Source organism: Phodopus roborovskii, unplaced genomic scaffold (genome assembly GCF_943737965.1).
Source record: "Phodopus roborovskii unplaced genomic scaffold, PHOROB, whole genome shotgun sequence".
Taxonomy (NCBI): domain Eukaryota; kingdom Metazoa; phylum Chordata; class Mammalia; order Rodentia; family Cricetidae; genus Phodopus; species Phodopus roborovskii.
Genome location: NW_026125281.1, coordinates 6,701,140 through 6,728,928, shown reverse-complemented (window position 1 = coordinate 6,728,928; position 27,789 = coordinate 6,701,140). Strand labels below are relative to the sequence as shown.

General features: G+C 35.7%; 1 protein-coding gene across 1 annotated transcript in view; it reads right to left on the bottom strand.

Moving 5' to 3' along the window:
- Ralyl (RALY RNA binding protein like) overlaps positions 1-27,789 on the bottom strand; it is a 519,057-nt gene that overhangs the window by 282,519 nt on the left and 208,749 nt on the right. Inside the window, exon 2 of the mRNA XM_051196821.1 lies at positions 8,990-9,268. Coding sequence (XP_051052778.1) covers positions 8,990-9,245 — 256 coding nt within the window. The 5' untranslated portion in view covers positions 9,246-9,268. The remainder of the gene's footprint in view (positions 1-8,989; positions 9,269-27,789) is intronic.

Genomic DNA, 27,789 nt, shown 5'->3' with positions numbered 1-27,789 from the left:
GAATTCCTAAATGGAAGCTGATCTGTGCATCCCCAATCCAGTAGATGAGGTCAAGGGATGTGAGCCTGTGGAAATGACACCATCCCTTGTTTGAGCTGCCAGACATCTGCTATATATATCCAGAAATGGGTATCCATGGAGTGATTGGGCCATGAACATTCTGACTTAATCATTCTGTTTCTATTCACAAGGTTGTGCATGACACTGTGAGGTGATAGAAATTATAGAAGGGAAGATTTCTTTGCTGAAACTGAATCCATGAGGTTTCATTCCTGAAGAATATATTTTATCCCCTAACCTTCACTTTGGCTCCCTGTCTCTGATTTCCAGCTGGCAAGATGTGAACTGTTTTCTGACATCATATATTCTCTGATATGGTCTTATGCCTCCTAGAGGACAAAACAGTAATTTCATCTACCCAGGACCATGAACGGAAATCCCTGAAATTTCCTTCCTTCCTTCCTTCTTTCCTTCCTTCCTTCCTTCCTTCCTTCCTTCCTTCCTTCCTTCCTTCCTTCCTTTCTTCCTTTTTGTATTTTATCACAATGATAGAATGATGACTCTGGATCTAAACATAGAGTCTTCTTCACTTACAAATGATACAAATGATATTCAGAGAAAAAGTTTTTTTTTTTTCTTTTCGTCTTTTTTTTTTTAAATGTTGGTTTCTTCCTACTATTTAAAGCCAACTCACAAAGTTCATAATTTGTTTGCTTCAGGCAATGTAACAGTGAGATAATCTGAAAAGACAGACATTACAAATGCTGATTTATCGCTCATGAGTAATCATGCAGTGTAATCAGTAGATGCATGAAATTGGCACCAATGTATATCAGTCTCTAACCTCTGCATGATATTTTTGTTCAAAAGAAGAATTTCTACAACTTCAGATCTATAAATAGTCAGTGTGAAATATTTTTAAAGCTCTTCTGCTCTTTAAGGGAATGTATTTGTGCTAACAAAAGTTCTTCTGATTATAATTAGTTTAAAAGAATAATAAGAAACTCTAATATTAACAAGTGTTAGAATCCAGATTCAACGGATATTGACAAGGAATGTCAGAATTCCACCTAATAAATTTAAATTATATGATAGCGAGTTAAGAAACCAAACTGAGATAAACTTTTATTTTATAAAGATGGTATTTATTTTTAATTAATAAATTGTCTAGACACTGTCTTATTTTCAGAACCACTATAGTAATATGGATCATGAGGATATCTTTATTTTCACAGAAAATTTAGCAATCTTTTATTCCACCTTATTGCCATGATTCCAGAGGAAAAGGTGGGCTGTTCTATATCCAATGCACAGCAAAAAAGTGCTGAAAAGTTTTTAATTAATAAGAAATTAATTTGAATTAAATTATGGCCAATATTCCTTTCTGTATAGAATTTGACATGTGATATTATACATGGTTAGAAGGCAGCATTACCAAAAGGTGACTACTATGGTATTATGCTATCCAAATATATTACAAACATACTTATAAGTAAGTTTCCTTAGAAAGCCAATGTAACCTGGGAATACAAAGAGGCAAAGTCAGTAAGGGGCAGGGGAACACATTTGGAAAATGTCATAGATACAAGAGGTAGGCAGTGTCACTGACAGGTCCCTTGAGTATACTGTGCTCTATGAAGCAAAGGCACAGGTCTAGGACATGTTTTCATTATGGGTTATCAGTGATTTCACTTGCTTCAATTACCTACAATGAATATATTCTTAACAAACATGATGAAATGCTACAGTTCTATAACACTACCAAATACCATATTGATTATAATTTATCTCAGTATTTTTAATGTGTAATTTAAGCTTTATAGTAACTATGAATTACTTGTAAGAAGCATGATATGAACAACTTTTTTCTTTTTTTTTTTATTAAATTTGTCAGTCAAATTTTTAAAGATTTATTTACCCATTTATTTATTATATATACAGGGTTCTGTCTGCATGTATGCCTTAAGGGCAGCAGAGGGCACCAGATCTCATTATAATGGTTGTGATCCACCATGTGGCTGCTGGGAAGTGAACTCAGGACCTCTGGAAGAGCCATCAGTGCTCTTAATCTCTGAGCCATCTTTCCAGCCCCTATAAAGAACATTTAATATTAATTGTGTGGTTTTAGGAATCTACATCGGGTCTTTGAAAAAAATTCAGCTGAGAATAGGGAAGACTAATATAAGTTTAAAAGAAATAAAAGAAAAATAGGAACAAAGTTTTCTTCATTGTTTAAACAAGTTAAATTTAATTTAAGAAAAACATAACTTCATACACCTTTAAAGAAAATAACGGTCAAAAACATTGTACTACATTGAAATTTCTCATTTTGGTAAAATGCATGGACCACTGAATTCACTGAAGGTACCTTTGTATGTATTTTGAAATGAGATTTAAGAATCTGAATCAACAGAGTAAAAATTAAAAATCTAGAGTCAGTAGCTAACCAAGATCAGACTATGATCTTCTTGCAAGATCCAGATTAAATTGAAGGTTGGGCCCCAACTTCTGAACAACTACAGTAACTCCATGCCTTGTGATTTTAAGGTAAGATTTAATGCATTTGAAGTTATTTCTCTTTTTATAAGAACTAGACAAGCATATAAAATTATATCTTTATTTTGTATGTCAAAAACAGAATTGCATAACAACTTTATAGCAGAAAATGTTTCTAGTGGGGGGGGGAAAACACTCAGTGTGCACACAGACATGATATTGGTGAGGTAAAAATATTCCCCAATAAGCAAAACACCCTGACTAGGTCTGTAATGCCTGAGTAGAAACTGTTCCATGGAACATTGCTGTCATGCTAATAATTTTGTTCAGGACAGACAGTAAGACTTGGTGAAATAAATGTTCTCTACAATTCAGTGGGAATGTGATTGGACAATATTGACCTAGAAAGAATTGTAACCTAATAGACAGATGATTGAGCTACCATAAATACTGCGTTTTTGTGTTGCAACTAACCTAAACACTAGAACATACAATGTCGAAAGTCTTTAAATCATTAGTAGTCTGGCAGTGGTAACTAAAGTACTTCACGGGTAAGATGTCAGCTGTCTAACATAGAAATTTTTAGGAAGATTACAATTGATAGTTCATTTTCTGCTGCTGTAACAAAATGCCTTAGTGCCACTTTCTAGAATGCAAAAGAGGTGCATTTAGCTCACATTTATAGATGTTCGGGTGAGATAGAGTAGGAAAGACCCTGATTCTTCCAACAAGGTAATGTGACCTGCTTTTGAGAATTTCTTCCACAAGGGGCAATGCTTCAGAAGCTGCTCACCCTTCCCTTTTGCTTCCCAGCAACTTCCTCACTCACACTGTGCGTGAGCCTGACTAAGTGCAAACTTCAGTCAGTGATAGTGAAGCACTGCCACCCACTTGTCAAGGTTGAAACAAGGCAACACATGACTATAGCCTTGTGTTAAGTTCAAGCACATGACAAGATGAAGGACAATAAGCATGTAGAAACCTTGCCACCCTCTGCATCAGCTGACTAAGAACCTGTGGAAGCCCACTATTTGGGAGACATATTATTTTTTCTTTCTGTCCTCAGTACTGTCTTCTGTCTGCTAGGGGACAGACCTCAATAAAATCTGTGTCAGCTTGACTGGATTTACCCCGGGCTGAGTTTTTGAAGGCATTTCCAGAATTGATTTACAATAGAACTCTAAAATGGGAAATGGGTGACATCATCCTATGAGCTAGGGCCCAGATTCAACAAAAGGGTAAAAACACAAAGTCAAATGTCAACATTCCCCTCTCCTTTTGCTCTGTCAAAAAAAAAAAAAAGAAAAGAAAAGAAAAGAAAAAGAAAAAGAAAAAAAAAAAAAAAAAAAAGAAAGAGAGAGAGAGAGAGAGAGAGAGAGAGAGAATAAAGAAAAAGAAAAGATAATGGCAATGCCCACAAGCCCACATTGCTATGGGGATTTTGTTGGACCAACCTCCTCACACCAATGACCTAAAGAGAATTTTCCCTTGGTGGGCACTGTTTGTTGTTGTTGTTTGTTTGTTTGTTTGCTTGCTTATTTCTTTTCCATTGTTATTTCCCTGGTTGTTTTGTTGTGTCTTTGGTTCTTGGGGAGAACTGACACGCAGAATGATGCAAATCTATTTAATATGCATAAGTAGAATATAGTATGAATTTTAAGCAAACATAAAATAATTATCACTAGTCGGCTTTCGAACATCCTTAGTGTTATTTACCTCTTCTTTCTATTCTACACACCCTCCTCTCTCATGTTAGAGCTCCAACATTTTTCCTCTTTCCCACTTCATAAAAACTGTGTGTTCCTGTCTCCCTGCCTAGACTTCCTTCTCCTCCCAACCCCCATTTTGAGAACAAATAGGGTATTCTAAGGGAAGATCAACATATTCCATCCTGCAAGGAATTCATCCAGGTCAGAAAATAAACAAACCAGTTGTTACAGAAAGTCATCAAATCTGACCAGATTCACTGGGTCTCTTATTTCTCAAGCATATAAGAGCAGTAGGGTGATGATGAACATATTAAGATACATGGGGAGAGGATAAATATGGGTTATATATTTCACTCTAGGAGAAGTCACTTACACAAGAAATCAATGACCTACAAATTCCTGATTGAGGAGCCACACCCAGGCTGCTCTCCGGGACTCGGTTAGAACCAAGAGAGAGCAAGACTGTCCAGGACCCCAGACCAAATACCACAAGCTCCAGTATGCACCTGTGACCACGCCCAAATGGGTGTGGTCAGTGCCACAGGTGCGGGGGGGGGGGGGCGGACCTCTCACTACAGTAAGGACTGCTAAGACACTCTCAGATAGGCATAGTCACCTGGAGGAGGGAAAACCAACCAGGCAAAGTCCCGGAATAGATTTAGACCAACTAAATTATCTGGAAAGCAGACTACGTTACCTCTTGAGTAGTCTAGCTTTCTTGAGATGGTATCTATATTAAAAGTATGCTTTTGGTGTTATAACTGTCTTTGAATATTGGCTGCTCCTGAAAAAAAAAAAAAAAAAAAAAAAAAAACCCTCACCCATATTCCTTTAAGAAATCCCAATAAAACTAATTTGATTCCATCTTTGCTGGGTGTTTTTTTTTTTTTTTTTTTTTTGTTTGCTTGTTTGTTTTTGTTTTTTTTTTTTTAGGAATCTTTATAGGAAATTAAAGATCTCCCCATCTGCTCTAACTCATCCAACACTCTCTTTGCATTCCATCAAAATCACTTCATGAATTTATCCATTTCTAGAGGCGTAACACAATTCATGTCAATAACTCATAATTAACACTCTTTGTTTAAATCTATCACTTATTTGGGTGTCTATATTTGTGAGATTTTAGTAATACACATGTCCATGTATCCTTTAGCATGTAAGTTATCCTTAATAAAAAATGCTAGCCAGGCACTGGTGGCGCATGCCTTTAATCCCAGTACTCAGGAGACAGAGGCAGGCAGATCTCTGTTAGTTCCAGGCCAGCCTGGTCTACAGAGCTAGTTCCAGGGCAGGCTCCAAGGCAATTCAGAGAAACCATACCTCGAAAAATAACCAAAAGCAAACCAAAAACAACAAAACACTCTATACTGGACTCATAGTTTTAGTCTAAAACATTTTTTCCTCTGAAAAAACTCCAAAACTCCTGTATCATCTTAATGACTTGCAAGATTGTCAACAGAGAATCAGCCCAGAATTGTGTGGGTTGTTCTTAATTTTTTCTTAACTTTGTTAGCTGATATCAGACTACTTCCTTAACTCTTAGCATGATTACCTCTTTTTCCAGTTCCATCATCATAAAATAGACTTCCATCACATACCCACTTTTTTTTTTCAACAGCTACCCATACACCAGCCTGCTCCCTGACCTTTGCTCTTACTGACATCTCAGCGTGCTCTGTACATCTTAAACTATTCAGTTCATTCTGGTACTTGCAGCACCAAAATACTCAATGTTAATATTTTACATTTAATAATTAAAAATAGTCTCATTCTAAGCATATATCTAGAATTTCCAAGAAACAAAGGACTTGCAAAGCACCTGCTGATTCTGAAAATCTTTCCACTTAGGCAGAAGTTAATAAAGTAGGTTCCACATAAAAGAATAAGTTTTTAGCACAGATTTGGATTTAAAGTCTATTTAAGGCATCTGCTCTGGAGATTATCCCCAGGGAAACACTGAGGAAAGACAAAGGTCTGGATGAGAATGAGAAACGATCCCATTAGAGGCGGCATTTGACTCTGCTTCTCAGAGCATGGCGGAACTGTAAAATGAAAAATAAAAGACCTACATACAGATATCCGGGTTCAAGCTTCAAGCTGAAAAGCAAAGAGCAGGTGGCTACCAGCTCTTAGCTCTTGCTACTTCGGACTGAAAGGTAATCCTGGCTCCACCAGATTTCAGACTGTAATCCCAGACTGTTAGGCTCTCCTCACCATGGCTGGAGACTCCTGAGACTGAATGTCTTCCTTTCTTCAGTGTGGCTGGAGACAAATGTTATCTCTGAGACCCTGTTCCTGTCTTAAACACCTCTCATGAGTCCTGGGATTAAAGGCGTGTGATCCCAAGTGCTGAGAGCATCTTTGTGTGAGCTGTTTCTCTTTATGACTGGTTATATTTTATATAGCTCAGTGTGGCCTTGAACTAACAGAGATCTGTCTATCTCTGCCCCCAAGTGGTGGGATTAAAGCTGTGTACCACCACCACCACCACCTGGCTTCTATACCTTGTGGCTGACATTGCTTTCAGAATCCTCAAGTAAGCTTTGATAAATCATAAGTAATTTATCACCATAGAACACCATTTTCATCCATTGGTCTTGTAAAGTTAAGACACTAGGCTTAAATTCCTTTCTCTTTGTCTGGTCTGTATTTTTAAAGATAGCAATCAGCTAAGTGGTGACACAGAACAGTGTTCAAGAGAATTAACTACAGTCGGTTGAAAAAGAATCAGAGTTAGAATTGACTTTATATTCATAATTATTTTTATAAAAAGTAATAACCAAGTGTCTTTCTGCAAGGTCATGTTAGTTTTACAGTAATGAGATGCAAGTAATAGATTGACCATAGATTATCTGAATGTGGCCATGAAGTAAGAATTTCTAATCACAACACTTTCTAAAGAAGCAAATAGCCAGACAAACCCAGTATCACGGTAAGTATGGGGATTGTATGTATTAAGGAAATGACCTGAGCACCTGGACTAGATTAGACTATTGAAAAATATCATCTTTCTTTACCGAAGGAAAGACATGAACAATGAAGGTGTAAATAAAAACTTTCATTTTTTATATATGTTTGAGGATTTATATCAGATATCCCATAAAAACATTATTTTTTTCAAAACCATACTCACATTTTAATGAATACCGTAGGTTCCCATTTTGTTTTTTACCCTCACTATATAACCCAAGATGTATGCAGCCTCCCCATCTTTGGACCATAGCCTCCTCTATAGGAGGATTTACAGCTATGTTCCACATTTCCTTGCACCAAACATTTCCCTGAATTCATCAAATTTGACAGTATCGTATTCGTCACGCTTGTCTCACTCGATTATTCACTACTTTTAATTGGTTTCTTTAGCACACTGTTTTGGATTTATGCTTGTGGACACGATGAGGCAATATCACAGACTAAAATATCTTATCAAGATAGTGATGATGATGGTTACAAAAGCATTAGACAAAACTCAAGGGACTGTAATAGAGGCCAGCGCTTTTAAGCTAACCATAGAGGCTCTCTGTGGCGGTTAGGTTTACAACATCTGAGGGGACAAATAGCAAGCAGGGGTTTCCACAGGCCCAGAGCCTCTGGGAGCCGAGCATCCCTGCCATGTAGGAGACTGACTGCCAAGGCTGCCAGTATGAGTAAAGTAATGCAGGCAGCACCAGGCAGGAGACATGGAAGGTGTGAGTTCACAGGGTACATGACAGAGTATCCATTTTTCTCATATTGCATTCCTTGGAGGAGTCCCAAGAGGTTGATGACATAATTCATGTTTATGAACAAAGACAAATGTTCCCCCAGAGTGGAGAAGTCACCTAGAGCAGAACCTTTCCTTGGGGCCCTGGTATACAGTCTGTAGCACAGAGGGAGGTAAAGACTGTTTGATACGAGATATTAGACTGCATTTGAAATATAGATGGAAGGGAGGGATTGAAGATTTTATTGTAAGAGCTGCATATATTAAAAAAAAAAAAAACAACCTGGGGATTCTAAGGATAGTGACATAGAAGTTACAAAATAGACAGGATGTGGGGAAATACATGTGGAATAATCAAGAAAGTATATAATCAGTCTGAAATACGAATATGTCCAGGATAAGAAACATAAATGAGACAAAAACTGATGGATTGGTAGTATTTGTTTTATATGGGAAAATATACAAGATTTTGATTTTTTTCTCCCTTTGATGGTTACAAATGTTTTCTTCTCATTTTTATTCCTCCTCACAAGATACTGTTTTTTCTTAGCAAAAATCAAGTATTGTTCCTCTGACCTGAAGCATAAAGTGAACGCTGGGGTGCATAGAGGATGCATAATATACACCAAAAGTGAGTTGAGACCCTTTCTAGTCTGGAAAATGTATTTGTTTTTTTACTATTTTATAACATTCCCTCCCAAATAAGAATTGTAAATAAAGAAAATGAATTATCCTTTTAGGAAAAAAAAATCTTATATGGAAGGTTGATAAACTCAGCATACATTTTGTGGAAGTTACACACTATTTCAATTCAAGCAAACTTAAGTTGGATGCATATATTGTGTTTGCCTCTCTCAGAATTGGTAAAAGTTGTAAATACCACAAACAGCTTTATTCACAAGCTGGCATATTTGTTGAGATAGTATTAGCTACATGCAAAATGATATGACTCCAATGATAAATTTCTGACACTGCAACTGGTTTAGGAAGTAATAAATAGTACGGAGCTGCTGACAATTAAATTCAGCCACACGGACAAGTGAATAAATTACAGGGAAATCTGCCATTGAGCATAACTTACCAAGAGGTTGGCCTGCGATGACCCTGGCATTTTCTCCAGCCACTGCAGCTCTTGCATGACGTTCACTCATGTACTGGACAAAGGCATACCCTTTGTGAACGGAGCAGCCCACGATCTTCCCATACTTTGAAAAAATAGCTTCAATGTCGACCTTTTTGACAATGGCTGTATTTAAATTGCCAATGAAAACCCTGGAGTTGATGGACTTGGGGTCATTCTTATTGGTGACGTTGCTGGTCTGTGTTTTGCCCGTCATGGTTGGCTCACCTTGTTTTAATCCTTAAACAAACAAACAAATAAAATAATCAGAAAATAAAATAACTAAATTCAATATATATAGCTGGCTTTGAACAGGCTTTTGTCATCTGGAAATGCAAATTCATGAATATTACTGATAGTCTTGTAAAGACAATTTAGTAGTATCAATGGTACACATTGATCAACTAAACAATGTCAGTAAATTATCATTATCAATTACAGCTGGTTCTCAAAAATGGCTCCATTTGGTATTCAATGTCAGCCCCATATATGGCAGAATATTTTATAGCTGGTTTATTTTTAAGTATAGTTATATTTGCTAAGGAAAATTTAAGGAATAAATCTTTTCATTCTGTGAAAAGAACAAAAGAAGATAAAAGTCCACATGTGCAAGTCTGAGGAAAGGAGATATTTAGTAACAGAGCACTTTGGAGTATTTGAGCAAAGTGTGTGAGCCACAGGCTCTGTGACAGGCATACTGGTTATCAGCGTCGAGAGAGGACGCCTACAGTCAGAAGCCAACAACTGATCCATTAAAGGCTAAAGAAAAAAGAAAGAGACGAGGTTAATTATCAGAAACTTGACCTGGATTATTTTTACATAAGGGAAGAACAATTAGTTCTGTTCATGACACTTAATTGAACCAATAAGGTATGTTATCTCAGTCAAATGTAAATAAAAAGACATATACAGTCACTATTCATCAATACTAACAAAATTACACTGGAACACTGGGGCTTTTTTTCTCAGCCTCATTTTTAAGTAAACTCAAAGTAGCTTTTGTTTGAAGACCTGAAGATCCAGAGCCATATTTAATGAGTGTTGGTGTTTGCCAGGTACCCCCTTCTGTTTATAGAAACCATTATATGAAAGGAAATCTCTGGTGGGGATGCTCATTGCGGAAGCCTAGCCAATTGGTGAATTTTCTTGATGGTAGTTATGTATTTATATTAACACTGTATTTAAAATATTTCAGGCATGAAATAACAAGTGCAATTTCTTAAGAATCATTTTAAATGACACTTTTCACTTAACTGTTAATCTAGTTGAGTCTCAAAGCCACATAAATTGGGTATGCTTGAAAATTCACTACCTATTTAAAAGAAGTGCTCTTGAAATCAAGCACAAGCTAGCAGCATAAAATTGTTTCAAATAAAGCTATTCATTATTACATCTGAGGTTATTATAACTTTACTTCAAAATAGACCCTCTTACAAGTCATCATAATGAAGGAATATCTAATAAACAAAACATTAAGCCATTTACATGAAAATTAAGGGAAATTATCAAAAAGAATGATTTAAAACTGCCCTATATAATTCCAGCTTAGCTACATATTACTTGTTTCTTCATTATGAAATATTCAAGCTAGAATTGTAGAAAATAAAACTAATACTTTTTTCTAATCATGAAATTATAACTATTGAATAACTCAAGATGAATCTAAAAATGCAAGAAAAATTAAGGTACATACTAAAACATCACCTTCTTTGTAAAATGTAATGTAGATTCTCTTTCTTATTAGTACAAGGCAATATCAATAATAAAAACCACAGAAAGTATACTTTCAACTTATAGTTGTATGGCAAATGTTTTCTGAAATATCATGTCTGTGATATAGTCACTGGTAAGCAATTACTATGGCTGACATTTATTGTGTAGCTTCGGACCTGCTGGTTGGGGAAGCAGTCTTAGGAACTATTAGATGAGGTCACCTGGATGAGGTCAGACCAATGATCTGTGAGGTTGCACTCAATGTGAAGTTGCACTTACATTCTGAGATCACCTTATAAATGTCACTGTACTACATTTACACCATTTATTTTTAACAAATGTATGAATTTCAAGACAGATTTTAAGACACAAATAAAACTAGACATAGTGGTGCACTCTTTTACTCTAAGAAATGGGGATGAAGAGACAGGTAGACCCCTGTCTGTGAGCTCTAGGCCAGTCAGATATAGCGCACTTCAGGCCTACGTAGAAAGACTAGAGAAACATTGATTTGCGAACACAATTGAGGAACATTGATTTGCGAACACAATTGTGGATGCTAAGCACTCTGAGAGCTGTTGGCCTCCACCTCTCCCACAAAGACAGTTTCCCTGCGCTCTACAAGTCTGGATGACAACAAGAGTTATGCTAAAGTTGCTTGTATTATCATGTCAATGTCTTCTAAAACCAGTCCTTGAATTGGTTGCTGCTGTCCTATTCCTTCACTACTGCTGAACGTTCTAGCTTATTGTCTCTATTACAAGAATTTCTGAGCCACTGAAGAAAGACTTGCTCTTGTAGCCTTGATGACAAAATGGAAACCAAATGACTCAAATACCTGTAAAAACATGTAAATATAGATGAAACATGTTATCCATACAATACTTAACAATTTATATCATTCTTTAATATACAGTTTACCTACAATTATCTAAAAGTCAGATGGATAGTTTACCTTCACTTAAATAATTGTGTCTATCTCATTGGCCAAACAGTTAAACTGATTTAAGCCCAAACTGACTCCTGGGACTAACTCAGGTCCTTCCCAAAAGGAGTAGAGGGTCAGTGCTGACTCCTGGATCATTAAGGCTTGACTTGGAAGAACTGGGCTTTAGTAATGGGTCCAAATGATCCCTGGAATACACTTTGGGATCAATGATGCAAAACAAACAAACAGAAAACACACATACACACAACAACAACAACATGACTGTCAACTTCTACTACAACCCAAGTGCATATCAGCAAAGGGTATAAGCATTCTTTAAAAATAGAGCTCAAATAAACAGTGCCATGAGACTTGCCATCCTCATGATCCAGCCAAAACTTCTTTTAGTTTTTATCATTATTTAAAATATTTAAAAAATATTATCAATAGAAAAATATTAAAGATGAATGAAATGAAATTTTCAATAGCAAATTATTCCTAAGTTTTGAAACATACTCAATGGATATATAATACAGATGACAAGGTCTCTGCAGAACTGATATATAAATTTAAAGCTGTAGAAGTATGGAATATCCGGAATGCCGTCAAAAGGGAAAACACTGAAAAATGTACTCAAGAGCTTCAGACAGCTGGGTGAATGATATCAAGCTGTTTAACATACATAAATCCAGAGTCTAGGAGGAGCTAGGCAAGAATTACTTAAAAATATGATGGCCTCAGTCCTCCTAAATTTCAGAGAAGTGATAATACCAAAGAGCCGAGAATCTAAATGTATCCTGAGGAGAAAAAAATACAAAAAAAAAAAAAAAAAAAAAAAAAGCACACGAGATACATCGTAATCAAATTGCAGAAAGGCATTTCTAAGAAGCTGCCAGAGATTGGAAGCAAGCCTGCATTCTGACATAGAAATAGGAAAGAACAGACAAAAATATCCTGTCACTACAGTAGAAATGACAAGGGAGGAATGAACTTTTTTCAAGGAAAGGCTTTCTATTTCTTTTGTTTTTGATAAGTTTGTAAGGACAGAATGGGTCTGTGAAAAATGCTATGAAATAAAAGATAAAATTCAAACTATTGTTGCTCCACAGAGCTAACTTTCTGTGGAGTCAAAGGGAGTCAATATCTGCATCCCCCCGCCAAAATCTAATAGATGTACCTGGCTTGTGATTACTTGAAATAGTGCAAGCATAATGTAGGAACTGAATTTTGGACATTTTAGTTTAAATAAGGTGCATTCTACTAAGTCACCCACTCAAAAGATTACCTAAATTTTGATCTTTGAAGCACTTCAGCATATAACCAGGAAAAAATGCTTTTTTATGCTCAATTCATTCTTAGAGAATAAACATGCTTTGAGATTTGAAAATTTATGGCTCTGGTGGTATTAAGTATATTTTAAACAAATAAATTCAAGTCCCTGCTATTAGGGAAATACTAAAATTACTAAGGATCATCATTTTTAAGACACAATGAGTTAATGAATCCTCTAGAAAACATAAATAATATAGTTAAAATAAATATATCCTTTCTATTTGTACTTGAGAGCAAGATACATTTCCTTTAAATTAAATGCAGTTTTAGTTTGATTTAGAGAAAATATTTTTGAAACAGACAAAATTAGCACACAGTAAATCCATCCATTAGTGTGTTCTGATATTTCTGTCTCAGTTTCAGAATCACTCAGAAACTCGCTGAATAAGAAGCAAAAAATAAAAAAATAACAATAATAAAATTAAAAAACGCTCAGATGTTCAAGTGAGTAACCTCACACTAGTAACTTACTCAATATTTAGGAATTCAAGAAAAGACAAAAAGGGCTCACAAGAAAGAATCAGCTGTACTGTATAAGCTATCACACACTGTAGGCCAGCGCTTTCTCAGTATTGTTCTAAAGGTCAAACATAACAAATACTGCAAAATTGAGCACGTAACTCTGAGAAAGAATAAGGTGAAAGAGGAAATGGAGAGACAGAAAGAGAGAGGAGAAAGGGAGAAAAGGGAGAAAAGAAGAGAGAGAACACAAGATAGAGGAAGGGAGGTAATTTTCATCTCTGAGTGGATGTCATAAGTACATGGAAGCACGCACAGCTAATTCTCAACCCACAGAAGTAGACAGAGCTTTTCTGAAGATTTCTCACTCTTTGCAAATGATTTTAAATCTAGTCAGTTTGATAATGACTAACCCTAACACCGGTCTCTAAAATTATTAAATAGTTTGAGTGGATTTTAAGGAACATTAAAGTGATATGTATAAAAATTCTATCTTGCTGGTTGGGTGCATGGGTAGGTAAGATTGCTTTGCTGAGCAAGCATAAGGACCAGAGTTCAGACCACAAACACAAGGTAAGAACCCAGATGTGGCTAAGTTCATCTGTTACCCCTGCACTGTGAAGATTGGAGACCGGAAAATAGCTTGGGCTTGATGCTTGTCAGCCTAGCTTCAGTTTTAATAAGAGATCAGGACAACGGACATACTCATCTGGCTTCCATGTGAACATGAGTCACATAGTGAGAATATATATATATATATATATATATATATCACATATACATAAAACATGTTTTTAATAAATTAAAATATTAGAATTCAGTTATTACAATATGAATGACAGTAAAAATTAAATTTCATATTCACTAAGTTTGAAAAGCATTGATTATAGTTACAGTGAATTGGGAGTCCAGCAGCATTGAATATAACTATATCACACTCCTGCCTCTGGCTCACAGAACTTTGTGAAATCTGGGCCAAAAACAATATAAGGGACAGATTGCAAGGAAGTCTACTGTGAAACTGTCTGAATAAATACCTACGTAAATAAGACAGGAACAGTAACAGTAGACGTGAACATATTAACATAGAAGGGGAAAATTTTACAGGGTGCCACTCAACGATAAAGAAATGCAGGCAACTACTGACTCCTGGAAGAAGCATTTGCCTCTTCCAGAGAAGAGCATTCCTGGTTGCCCTATTCAGAATGGTAAGCCTTAAAATAAAATACTAAAATACTTTGAATCTCTCTCTCTCTCTCTCTCTCTCTCTCTATATATATATATATATATATATATACATATACATATACACACACACATATATATATATACTTGTACTGTACATACTTACATATTTCCCATATACATTTGAATACATATTAATGTATAAATATGAAACAGAGTCTATCACCTTGAGGGTGAAGAGGGGCGTGGATGGAAGGTATCTATGAAAGTGACTAAGGAGTGGTAATGGGGAAGAGATGGAGGGAAGAGAGGAAAGTGATCTAACTATATTTAAATTTAAAACAAAAACACTTTATTAATTTTTTGAAATTTAAATATAATTACAACCTTTCTCTTTACTCCTCCCAATACCTCTCATGTACCCTCTTTTGCTTTACTCAAATTCATGGATTCTGGACTTTTTATCTTTAATTCTCGTTTTAAACACTCACACACACACACACACACTTAAATACAGAAATTCATATTTTCACTCAATATAATATGTTGTGTAGATATGATTTCAGAACTAAGCACATGGCATTTGATAACCAACAGGAAGCTCTTCCCTGGGTAGAATTTTTTTTCTCTGACTTTCAGCATTCAAGTCTATGTTTTGGAAGTTAATATTGTGGTAATAGTACAGCATAAAAATCTAACAGTTTAGGCTCCATGTTCCTCTTATTAAATAATTAATATATAAAATTGTGCAACACATTGTATTTTTAGTAAGTGGAAAGCTAATATGGAGTTGACATGATACAATATGACATGACATATTTTAAGGAGAATGGATTAAAATATCAGTGAATATAACATAGAAAGCGTTTCAAAACTAGGCAAGTAAGGCTTCACTTGATGACTCATCAAAATTTAAGGAGAAACAAAATAAAACCTGAAGTTAATATACTAGTAAAAAGAATGTCAAGGGAACTTTTAAAGGTAAATGATGTTAGTTAAAATAGCTTACTAGAGAGTATGTTGGAATCACAGTCATAGATATTAAGAAAAAAATAAATTTTTGCCTAGAGATTTATGTGACATTTAAATCTTTTGTGTTGATATTATGTGATCTACTACAAAATATTACAAGAATTTATTGATTGTTAAAATGCCTAAGTTAGGTAGAAATCATTGTTAGTTGATAAGTTTATCATTTGCAACTTAGTTAAGAATCTGGAAGATTACTTAGTACACTGCATTAAATTAGATATGATTAAGTTAAATTACTAAACATGATGTGTTGCTAACTATAACTGCCCTTTTGATAACTAGGAGCATTGTTAACCTATCCCTCGGGAACAATAAAAGGAAGTGCTTTGGGACCCAGTGCTATTTGACAGGTCATGGTCCTTGAGACCGCCGCTTTCCTTCATATGAGAAATAAACATCCTGTGGAAATTTTTGCCAGCTGGAGGCACACTATTCGGATCCAAATCACAAATCAAGTAGAAAATAAGAATGCAGGACCCCTTTCTCTGATTTTTGCATTCCATAACAGTCATTTGAGTAGATATTAAGTGGTAGCATTATTTAGAACCCTGAGCCCTTGACATAGTTCACTGATGCTTTGATGATGTTGCAACAATAGCTGTAGTTCTGGCATTCAGTCAGCTATCTTTTTTCAAGGGTACAGGACAAGGATCTATTAAGAAAAGGACTGATTGAGACAGTAATGGAGAGAAAAGGACACACAGAGAATGTGCTGCTGTGGCTTCTATGTATTTACTTATCTTGTTATTGGGTCCTCGGCACACAAGCTACACAACCAAGGTATCTCAGAATGTCCATGGTCAAATGCTATTACTTGGACATTCACATTCACTTATATAAGTTTGGTATTTGGGGAAAAGAGATAAGTTTCCTCTGAAGAATTAGAGACATGATGGTCTATCAGAGATCACCATATAATCATTTGTATTTATTTAATTAATAAATTGAGAACTTCCATTGATTATATTTTACAGATAAGAAGAAAATTAAATGTCAATTTTAAATTAAATGGTTAAATCACAAAATAAGAGTCTAAAGAGATAAAACGTGAAACACTCAGGTTAAGGATTTTTCTTAAATGCACTCATATTCTCTGTAATGTGACCAAATTGATACAACCTTAGGAAATTTAGTGGATATGGTATTTCCTCTGCAAAATAAAATTTTAGTTAAATCGCGAAGATGCTGACTTTAATATGCCTCTTAGTACAACTTCCTCATGGTCAACTTGGTCTGGTCTCAATACTGCTCAGAAATGTAGCAGGAAATAAAACCCACTGTCATAAGACTCTGTTGTGCCTGAAGAAGGTAATCCAGGGGGAACACCAACTATGACATAAGGGTCTTGGTTAATAAAATGAGAAAGGGTTAAACTTGCTGTGGCATCAGAGAGGATACTGTAACTTTTACTGCATCTGCATGTCAGAGCTTGTGCACCAAGAATAGTACAGCCACATTCCATGACATCCAAGTGCCATGAAATGTAAAGTATCATTTCTTTACATTGTGAGTGAACAACATTATCTAGTGAAATCAAAACCGTGAAAAGTTCTGCACCCCAAGATGGAATAATGTTGGAGAGAAACATCCATTGATACTTCCATTCTTTGCACACATCAACTTTCCTTTAACACTTTTCGTGGATACTGCTAAAAATGTTCATTATAGTAATTTCAAATTCTAAAACAATACCTTAAATTATTAGGTTATTTTAAGAACCATTATTATACAATTGAGTTTACATTTAGTAACCATAGCAATTTACTGTATACCTTCCATTGGTTTAAGTATTGAGTCAATATTCATTTATACGGCAGTTCTCCTCTAGGTGCCCTTGGATCTAGAATATTTCCAGTAAAGTACTGGAGGATATTTAGGAAGACATTCAGCGCCACAATTAATCGTGCCATGCTGCAGGGGGTTGGCTGCAAACTCACAAGGTTTCCTTTATGTTTATAGAGACAGAAAATTACAATAAAGTACATTTAGGATGCTAAGATTTTATTCGTAAAATGTTCTCTAATAAATCTTATGATTTTCATGCTTTAAATTTCAAAAACGTTCCTTCCAATAATGGTGGAAAACTCAACTTTGTATCTACCTTCTTCTGAGTCGCCTAATTGTAAGTGGTATGGCATTAACTGCATTCATGAAGTTCAACAAGGCAAGAATGAAGACGCAAGGCAGAAACATTGTTATAAGCACTTGTAAGTAGTCTATTATATAGTTCCAGCAATGGGGAAGTAATAACAGGATAATCCTTCTATATATACTGGAATGAAGATCAGCTACGTTTCCCAAACACATTCACTGAATAAAACATTTCTCTCCATCTTAAATTTTCGGGCTATTTGAAACTGAGTTTCAGGAGCTTAAGCCCTGGTAAACACACAGGGAAAATTCACTCAATCTTAGTTAACAGTTCCATTCTGTTTCTGTCCTCTTTGTTCAAACTACCAGTCACGATAGTTCCCTCCGGAGTTAAATGTTATTCCTGCATGATTCCATGCAGGTTACTGGACTGCCTGGAAAATATGAGCAACTTTCAGCCATCAATGAATGCCTTTGGCAGACTGTCCAGGAGCTAAAAATTTCACATCCCACAAGCTTCTTGACATCTTTGCATCTCATAAACATAAACAGTCCTGTTACAATATGTGGGATAGAGTTTACCTCTGTAAACGCTTGGGAATATTTTAAGCAACAAAGGAAAGCAATGTGGGCATCATTTCTTTGTGTGTATAGATCACAGAGTTCCCATTTACTGGTCCTTGAAATTCAAGAGCACGAACAGAGTCGTATTGATCCTCATATAAGCACCTAGCTAAAGCAGATGGGGTGATTTCTCAGTGTAATAAATTCTAGCCTTATTGAGGGAAAAGTCTATGAAGGCATAGAAGTCCATTAGCTTTCTGTTTGCCTGTAGCTGTGCGAGTCAAGATCTCAGGAAAATAACATGTAGAGATATAGAAACTAATAGTTATAGATATAGTCTTTTCTACATAATTGTTACAATATGATTATATTTGTTATCCATTTTTCAGATTAATAAAGCTTAAGACTTAAAATTGCTTTAACCTAGAATAGTAAGATAGTGTTACTATGAGACAGCTATACTTCCAAATGTCATAGTTCACTAGGCATTTGTAGCCTGCACACAGATGTTGAACTGAACTTTAATAATAGCATGATCATACTAGCATGATCAGTGGGGTAGACTTTTCTAACTTGAAGGACAAACATACCTTAATTTATAAGAATGCTTTGCCAGAGATCAAGTCTCTGCTGTGCCTTTTCCCAGCTGAGTAACTCTGAGCATTTACTTAGTATTTTTAAAGTGAGCTTTCCGTGAATGAGATAGGGCAGTACTTGTTGCTATGACTTTGGGTATTTAAATAAGACATAGTATGAGTATAGTATTCTTCAAAAATGGAAGTCACAAAATTATAGAATATTGCCGCCTTGATTGAATATAAATCACTGTACTTCTAGTTATGTCTATGAGTTTTTTGTTTGTTTGTTTGTTTGTCTGTTGGTTGTTGTTTCTTTTTTTCCCAGAGAGGATAAACTGAAGAGGAAAGACCCACATCGAATATGAGCAGCATGATCCTCTGAGATGCTGTCTGGGACTGAATACAAAGGAGAGATTCAATAAAGCATCAGTAATTACTAGTTTCTCGTTTTCTGACTTTAGACACACTATGACCAGCTATCTCAAGTTATCATTACCACCATTTGCAGACCATCATTCAATACTTTTCAAACTTGAGCCCTAATAACTCTGCATTCCTTACATTATTTTTATCAGGTTATTTTGTCACAAAAAAAATGAGAAAATGAATTGGTCCACATAGTTATCATTCTGAATACAAGCCTAGAGAGGGGACCATGCTCTCAGTAGCGCTTCATTAACAAAAGTGTTATGTTCAGTTGAGTTAATCTTAGGGTAATTTATACATCTTTTAAGAAAATCTTGCCTGGTCAGGCAATTTTCTGATAATGTTTCTGAAGATAGGTTTGAATACTAACTCTCAAATGTTTTTCATGTGTTCCCATCAAAGAAACATTTTCAAGCTCCATTGGAGATGTAGTATAGATCGCAATGTTATTTTTATACAAACAAGATCATTGGAAAGATGAAGAGATTATTGAGAATCAACTTTATTGTCAGGTGTTTTAATCAGCAAGTGTCCTGCAGAAGCACTGATTGACAGTTGTCTTTTACTCTTGAACAATTTCTATTTGAAGGTATCCTGTCTTTCACATTGAAGCTTTCCTAGGCATTTCAGGATGCACATAATAAAAACACGGTGCCATAGGAGCTCTGGCCTTCCTTTGATTGTGTAAAAGTAGTATTATGAACATATTATGTCTTTTTAAGAGATTGACAGTTTATTATAGACCGTCTTTCATTAGTTATTTGCTATAGACTAGTGTTAGTTCCTATTAACTTCCAAGTGGATGAATTTTGACTCTTGAACAATTTCTATTTGAAGGTATCCTGTCTTTCACATTGAAGCTTTCCTAGGCATTTCAGGATGCACATAATAAAAACACGGTGCCATAGGAGCTCTGGCCTTCCTTTGATGTGTAAAAGTAGTATTATGAACATATTATGTCTTTTTAAGAGATTGACGGTTTATTATAGACCGTCTTTCATTAGTTATTTGCTATAGACTAGTGTTAGTTCCTATTAACTTCCAAGTGGATGAAATGGATAGAAAGGTGAGTAAGTTCACTCTTACCATGATAAAGCTGTTATAGTTAAATGTTTATGTTGGGACTGGGGAGATGTTTCAGTGGTTAAGAACACTGGCTGCTCCTCCAGTGTTTTTGTGTTCAATTTCTAGCACACGTTTGGCTCACAACTGTCTGTAATTCTTGTTCCTAAAGATTCCACACCCTCTTCTGTCCTCTGTAGGCATGAGACATGCACAGATATATATGCAAAATACCCATACACATAAAATTAAAGATATTCTAAGGCAAAACAATGTTTTAGTAACAGACCTGTGTCTCTCAGAGCAATGTGAATCATGTAGGACCAAAACAAACTCAAGTGTCGTATAATTTACACAGGGATGCTCATGAGCATATGGGGGGGCATGACAAGTTTACCCCAGTGTAATTTAGGGAGGCCCTGTGTTTACTACTTGCACAGAAGCCTTTAACCATTTTGCCATACTAAACAGACATTTTGTTTGACTCACTGACATCAATTATGATGATACAGTTGTTACAGAATTTCAGAATGACCCCCTATTACTATATTAATTTTCACAGATTATTATATGGAGAAATGTCATGTCATTCTAAAGTAATTTCTCTACACTACATTTTCATTTAAGAAACTTAATTGCTTAGCTAATGAGATAGACACTATTTTGTAAGTGAAGGTACACCACACCTGATTTTTATGTAATTACAATGTGTATTTTTAAAAATGAACTACTTTTATTTCCATATATATTACTTATTTTCTCTTACTTATTTTATTTTACTTACCATGTTACACAAAGGGTTTGCATATTGTGTTATGTGTTTATATGTAATAAATATTTTAAACTTTATTTAAACATCACTTAAGTCAAGGTTTGGATACCCGTTGCATTTAATTTAAACTTAGTTCGCAGAGTATATACACAATTAATTAAAACTGAGTGACAAGATGGATATAAATTTACTAACTAGGTATCTTACATCCTACCATTAATTATTTTCTCACTATCACTATGACCCCTACCCATAAATCCCATAAATATCAGTTGGGCTCATTTTTTTTCACAGTTTTAAGGTAATTTTATGACATTATTTTATAGCTACTGCATTCAATGACCACATAGTGGTTTTGCCGAGAGTCAAAAATATTAACAGACATCGTCAAATATCCTGAAGGAATATCTTTCTGGTAGGTTAGCATTTACGAGAAGCTCTCTCATAACTCAGGGGCTGGAAATAGGTTTTTTCTCATTGTGTCAACTCAAAATTTGTTCCCTCTTACATACTCTCTATTGAGATTGTTTCCTTTTTCTCCTTACACACCAAGCTAGTAATGTCCTTCCCCGGGATGTGCAACTATCTAAATAAAGTGCAATGGTGTGTATGTGTGGGGAGATGGAGATGTTCCATCTGGCAGATATGATCATGTTCTGGGGAGAAGTAGAAGCATACTTAAGAATCGGATAGATGCAGTATACCTGTCACTGTTATCTAAAATGCTCTTATTTTAAACTTGTGCATAGCATTTGAGAACGATTCCAAAAGTAAAACAAGCTAAATAACGAATTGTGGCATGAATAATGCTTATTTTAAATGGTGGTCACTGCATTAAGTGGCATATAAAAATGTTCCTTCATTCAAAAAATGTTACCTCCAGTGTATACAACACACAATACAGGAAAGTAAATGTGATTTTAAAAATGAGCAAGACAAGGCTACAGAAACCCGCAGAGACAGCTGACCTGAACAAGGAGGAGCTAACGGGCCCCCAGACTGAAAGCTGGGAAACCAGCATTGAACCGACTCAGACCCCCTGAACATGGGTCTCAGTTAGAAGGCCTGGGCAGTCTGAAGGACCTCAGACAGTGGAACCAGGATGCATCCCTGGTGTACAAAAGGACTTTGCACGTTCCCCATGGAGGGATACTCCCTTAGCCTAGAGGCAGAAGGGAGGGCCTAGTCCCTACTCCTAATGACTTGGCAGATTTTGTTGACCCCTCCTGGAAGGCATCACCCTCCCTGTGTAATGGTGAGGGGGAATGGGAGAGAGGGAGAGAAGGAGGGAGAGGAAACTGGGATCAATATATAAAACAAGAAATTTTTTTTTAAAATATTAAAAAGCATGGAAAATGGGGTCTAAAGAAAAAACAAAAAAAAAGAGAATGAGGTGGTTCCCTCTAATAAGTAAGGGGAAATGTTCTGTTTTGCCATGGCAGTTTTCAGCGTAATTGTGATCACTGGGTAGCTATTGTTTACATGGTGATTCTGAAATGCACTTGACAAAAGAAAATTGACGATCAGTTAGGATCACAAACACAAACCATAATGACTCCATCTTTAGAAGGATTTACACGGAAAGCACAGGCGTAGGAAATACGTGTGCAGATTTTTAAAGCACAAAACTCCAAAGCCGCATGATCCTTAGAGCAATGCTGATATTGTCCTCGGTCTTCTCATTCATCAGGCACGTTGGCTGATTAGTCTTAGCACTGACTCCCTCAGGGTCAATCAAACAGCTACATGATAATGGCTATTTCTTGGACACCATCTACTAGGGTTTTGAGAAAAAACCTTCTCATCTATCACAGTGCACTAACCTGTTAAACCATGTCTGTTTCTGAGGCAGATGACTCGTATATACCACATTTCACACAACATAAAATGTTACTCAAAATTTTGGCTGAGGATACTCACTGTCTATTCTTAGAATTGCTAGCCAGGTGAGATGGCACAGGTCTTTAATCTTAGCACTTGGGAGGCAGATAAGTCTATGAGTTCAATGTTAACATGGGCTACAAGGTGAGTTCCAGGACAGGCAGGGCTACACAGAGAAATCATGTCTGGGAAAACTGAAAACCAAAAACCAAAGCAAAATGAAAGAAAGCAAAAAAAAAAAAAAAAAAAAAAAAATCCTGAAATTACTATGATTGATGTATTCCTCAAAAACTCACAGGTTGAAACTTACACCCCCCACTGTTGGGACCATTATGAGATGATTAAGTAACAGTAGAATACTCTCATAAGTGTGGTTAGAAACTTTACCAAAAAGTTGAATGGGTTATGGACATTGTTCCGTGAGTGCTTCTTAAACTAGAATGAGGACATGCGTTAGGGCATATGACATGAATATAACAAACCAAGTTCAGTGTCATACACCCACTGTCCCTAATCTGGATATTTGGAACTTGCTGGTGATCTAGATTTGTATTGGTAGTTTCAGACTTAGCAAGATCTCATCTCTTTGTGGACCTCTAGACTCTCTACATATACTCATATACATGCATTCACCTGGACATCTGTACAACACACACACACACACACACACACACACACACACACACACACTTGAAAAGAAACTGAAGACATGTGGTTATTCTCCTTTGTATGTGTATCTTGTTCCTAGCTGAAAGACACGGTAAAGCTTTGCCAATGAACTTCCCAGACTCTAAAAATAAATAGCTATTCTCTATAAGTTAGTTACCTAGCTTCACATACTTTATTATAGGAGCAGGAACATACAAGCCAGAGTCTCATTTTAAATCATTAACCTCTGGGGGTCCACAACAATGCAATGGTCAAGAGCTGAGTTCATCCATGGTTCTTAGAGTGATGTTCCCATTTGGAAGCAGCATTACACTACTTTCCTGTGCAAGGATTCATGAAGAAGTCAGCCCATTAATTGAGCTAAAGGTCCACAGACATGTCACAGTATGGTTCCCTGAGGAATTCTCTCTAAGTTATGCTTTATCCTATATGACTACAGAATCTCAAGCTGTGCCACTAGTATTATTTCTTTGTGAGTAGATGGGTATGTAGCATTCGTGCCATTTTTTTTTTAATTAAAAAAAGCAACTAAGGTTCAAAAGTCTAGTAGTATAGATGGTAGCAATGGTGCTTGTCCTAAGTCCAGTTGACATAACAAAGCTCCTCTTGCCTGCTAGGTGCCTCCTGGTGCAAGCAGCCAGATGGTCACAGTGTGGCCTCCATCCACTTGGATTGGATAGTACTTACGAGTTTGCCAATCAATCTCTTCTCATGGTGTATTAATTTAAATTTTAGGCAGTATAAGAATTCTACCCTGCGAGACATTAATTAAACAAAACAGTGTTTCTGAAGTATCTTTTCATATGTCTAAGATGTTTTACATATATTTTTCCTGGGAATCATCTTTCTACTATGTTAGGAACAGGAGCACATTGCCTGTGACACAGCAGATTCGTTAGTGCTTATCTAGATTAGAAAAAACAAAAGGATGTCTTAAAAGTCAGTAAAGGTACTCATTCGCTGCAAAGCCTGACACCATGAATTTGACTGCAAGACCCATATGATAGAAGAAGGCTGACACTTTCAAGTTACTCTCTGACTTAAATCTGTGGCTTACATGTACTCTCCTCCTCCTCACAAATACACAAAGCACATACATGTTTTTTTTTTTAATCACTGAAAATTAATGAATACATAAGTAGATGCCAATGCTCATAAATGTAATCCATTACTCTGTGGCAGGACAAGTACTTTAATTTTTTCTCCTTCCTAAGGGTTAGTGATGTGTGTATAAGGCATTTGTATTGGAAACATCCATAATTCCCTTACTAGAGATTGTCAAATTTACTGGCCTTACTTCCTAATAAAAACTGTGGGAAATGTAAAAACAAAGAAGCCTCATGTAACTGCCTACATGAATGTTCACAGTTTCCACAAATGGCTTACTTCTATGGCTGCAGGGGAGACCAAGTTCTTCCATAGGAGGTAAAATGAAAAAGTTTTAGCATTGAAATCATTTGGGCTCATCTCCTAAGTCACAGAGCAATAGGCACAAACACAAACTCTACGCACTTAATGAGACTCGATGAGCCGTCCTTGATAGCAAATTAATACCCTCTGTACTCTGGTACACCTTTTTATGTCCTCCTAATTACAAGACTAACCATATGCCACAAGCTAAACTGCAGAGTGAGAGTCTCACAATTTATATTATCCAACTACGGTTTCTCTGAGATGTCTTCATATAGAATCTCATGTGTAACGAATTCAAATATGAGGATAAAAAGGATGACTTGACGGTTAAGAGCACTAGCTTGTCTCACAGATTAACTGGGTTTGATTCTTAGTACTCATATGATAGCTAAAACTCCACTTTCCAGAAAACTAATGCCCTCTTCAGGCAGAAACATGGTTCACAGACATACACATAGGCAAAACACCCATGTGCTTAAAAAGAAATTAATTAATTGTATTCTTGTAATTTAATAATTAATCATAATTTTAAAAGGTACCTTATTACCAAATGATACCTGTTTCAAAATTTTAAAAGATGTATGAATTCAATACTGCACATTTGTACAAACTAAGACAAAAATTCAACAGTCTTCATGTTCAAATAATTACATTTTTATAGCTGAAGAATAAGTGGATTCTGAGGATAGAATCTTGTCCAGTGTAAATTTGCAGTCACTTACGGTTATTTTAAATAGAAGACGAGACAAGAGAACTGCAGAGCAGAAATAATAGCAGTAGAGAATCCACCATCATTAGTTAGCCAAGCCAATGGGAAGGACAATCAGTTCTACAGTATGTTCTGGTATTCCCCTCTAGGCAAATACCTGCTAGATTACAGTCATACTCTCTCATATATACAAATACACATTTTTTTTGTTATATGTGGCTATGTATAGCCACAGGCTTTAGATGTATATTTTTATAATAATTTTTGTTACATTTAGAAGACAGAAAAATAGCTGTCGTTCTGAAAATTTTAGTATCCAGGTATTTCACGCTAAAATAATTAAATTAATATGATGATTAAAATTGATAAGTGTCAAGTGAGCAATTTAAATATGGCATAGCAGGAATTCCATTGGCACAGATTTTTCAAATTATGTGTAACAATCTAAAGTGTTCAATGAGACTGGGGAGTAGTCTACTGTGGCCATAAATAATATTATTTTCTTTGACTTGCAAAACTGCTTTTTAATTCACATAATACTCGTATACAAATAAATTTTACTTCTAAAAGAAAATCCATTTCAGCATAAGTAGATGTATTTTTAAGTTTCAAAAACATCTTATGGGCAGATTAAAAATCCAAAATTTAAACTGTCAGATCCAGCTTTGAGAATCCATTGTCTATTAAGAAAATTACAGACATGGAGACAGTAACAGGATATCAACGGCACAGGGCATAAAATCAAGTGGTCTTAGTCTATGTTGTAGCACCTTTTCTTTTGAGGTATGCCTGTCTGAGAGCATTATTTAGCTCCCTAAGTTAATCAACTAACAATACTGGAGTCAATTTTAAGTAAGACAGGAGTAGAGACTTCTACATAGCCTGATGTACATGCATAATGAAAGCATCAGCAACAACAGATAGATGTGTTTGGTTAGAGTCAGTCCTATCAGTCCTAAAGGAAAACTGCTGAGGCTTAGACACAGAGTATGAGGTCAGAGCACAATTTCTTCTAATGTCACAGGCAATTTGGTAAGTGGTGAGTTTCTCCCTCTACTGTCACCAAAGTAATTGCAGAGTTACATGTCACGATGTACTAGAAAATAGATATATAGAGCATATAAAAAAGAAGAGAGAAAGAAGCAAACTCAAAAAGTATAAATACACATGAGTAAAATTGCCCGTAAAGCCAAGACACCATGATTTATACAGCTACATTTTCAATTTCTTGAAGAATATTAGAAATATCACATATCAACTGAAGTCATTTGTTTTGGACTTTGTAAGAATCACCTACACTTCTTACGTACACGTCAGTGACAGTTTCTCACTTAGGTGTAACCCTACAGTGATGGTGAGTACAGGCTACAGTCAAGGTTATTAACACGAATCCTGAAAGTATTAAAAGAATGACTTGATCAAGTTTGACAGCCAGAATTGGGATTATTGTTTTATGTCAACTTTTCATTCCAAACAATTATAGTAGGTATATGTGAGGTTGTATATTCTCAACTTAATCCTGTCAACAAAATTAATTCTTTGACAGAACTAATTATTTTGAGATTAAAAATCCCACTCAGTGGGGACAGAAATCACACTTTTACATGCAAGCCTAGTTCCCAGGCCATGCTGCCAGAACACCCAGCATCACATTTAATTTCCATTAGTGAGCCCTGTCATTATTCTAATATGATTACACAGTCTTGTAAAATGTCCCTTTTTTATGAAAGGCAATTAATTTTCATTTAGTAACATTCTTGATGCCAAACATTTAGAAGTGACTCTGAATAAAACAGTTTATTTTCCTCCAAAAATTCATATCAGTCTCAGACTAGACACAAAGACAAGTCTTAAAACCTGAGACCTGGATTTAAAATGCCATTTCCTCCTAGATTGACTGGAAACAATCACATAGCAGAATACTAATAACAAAAGAATGTTTCTGGT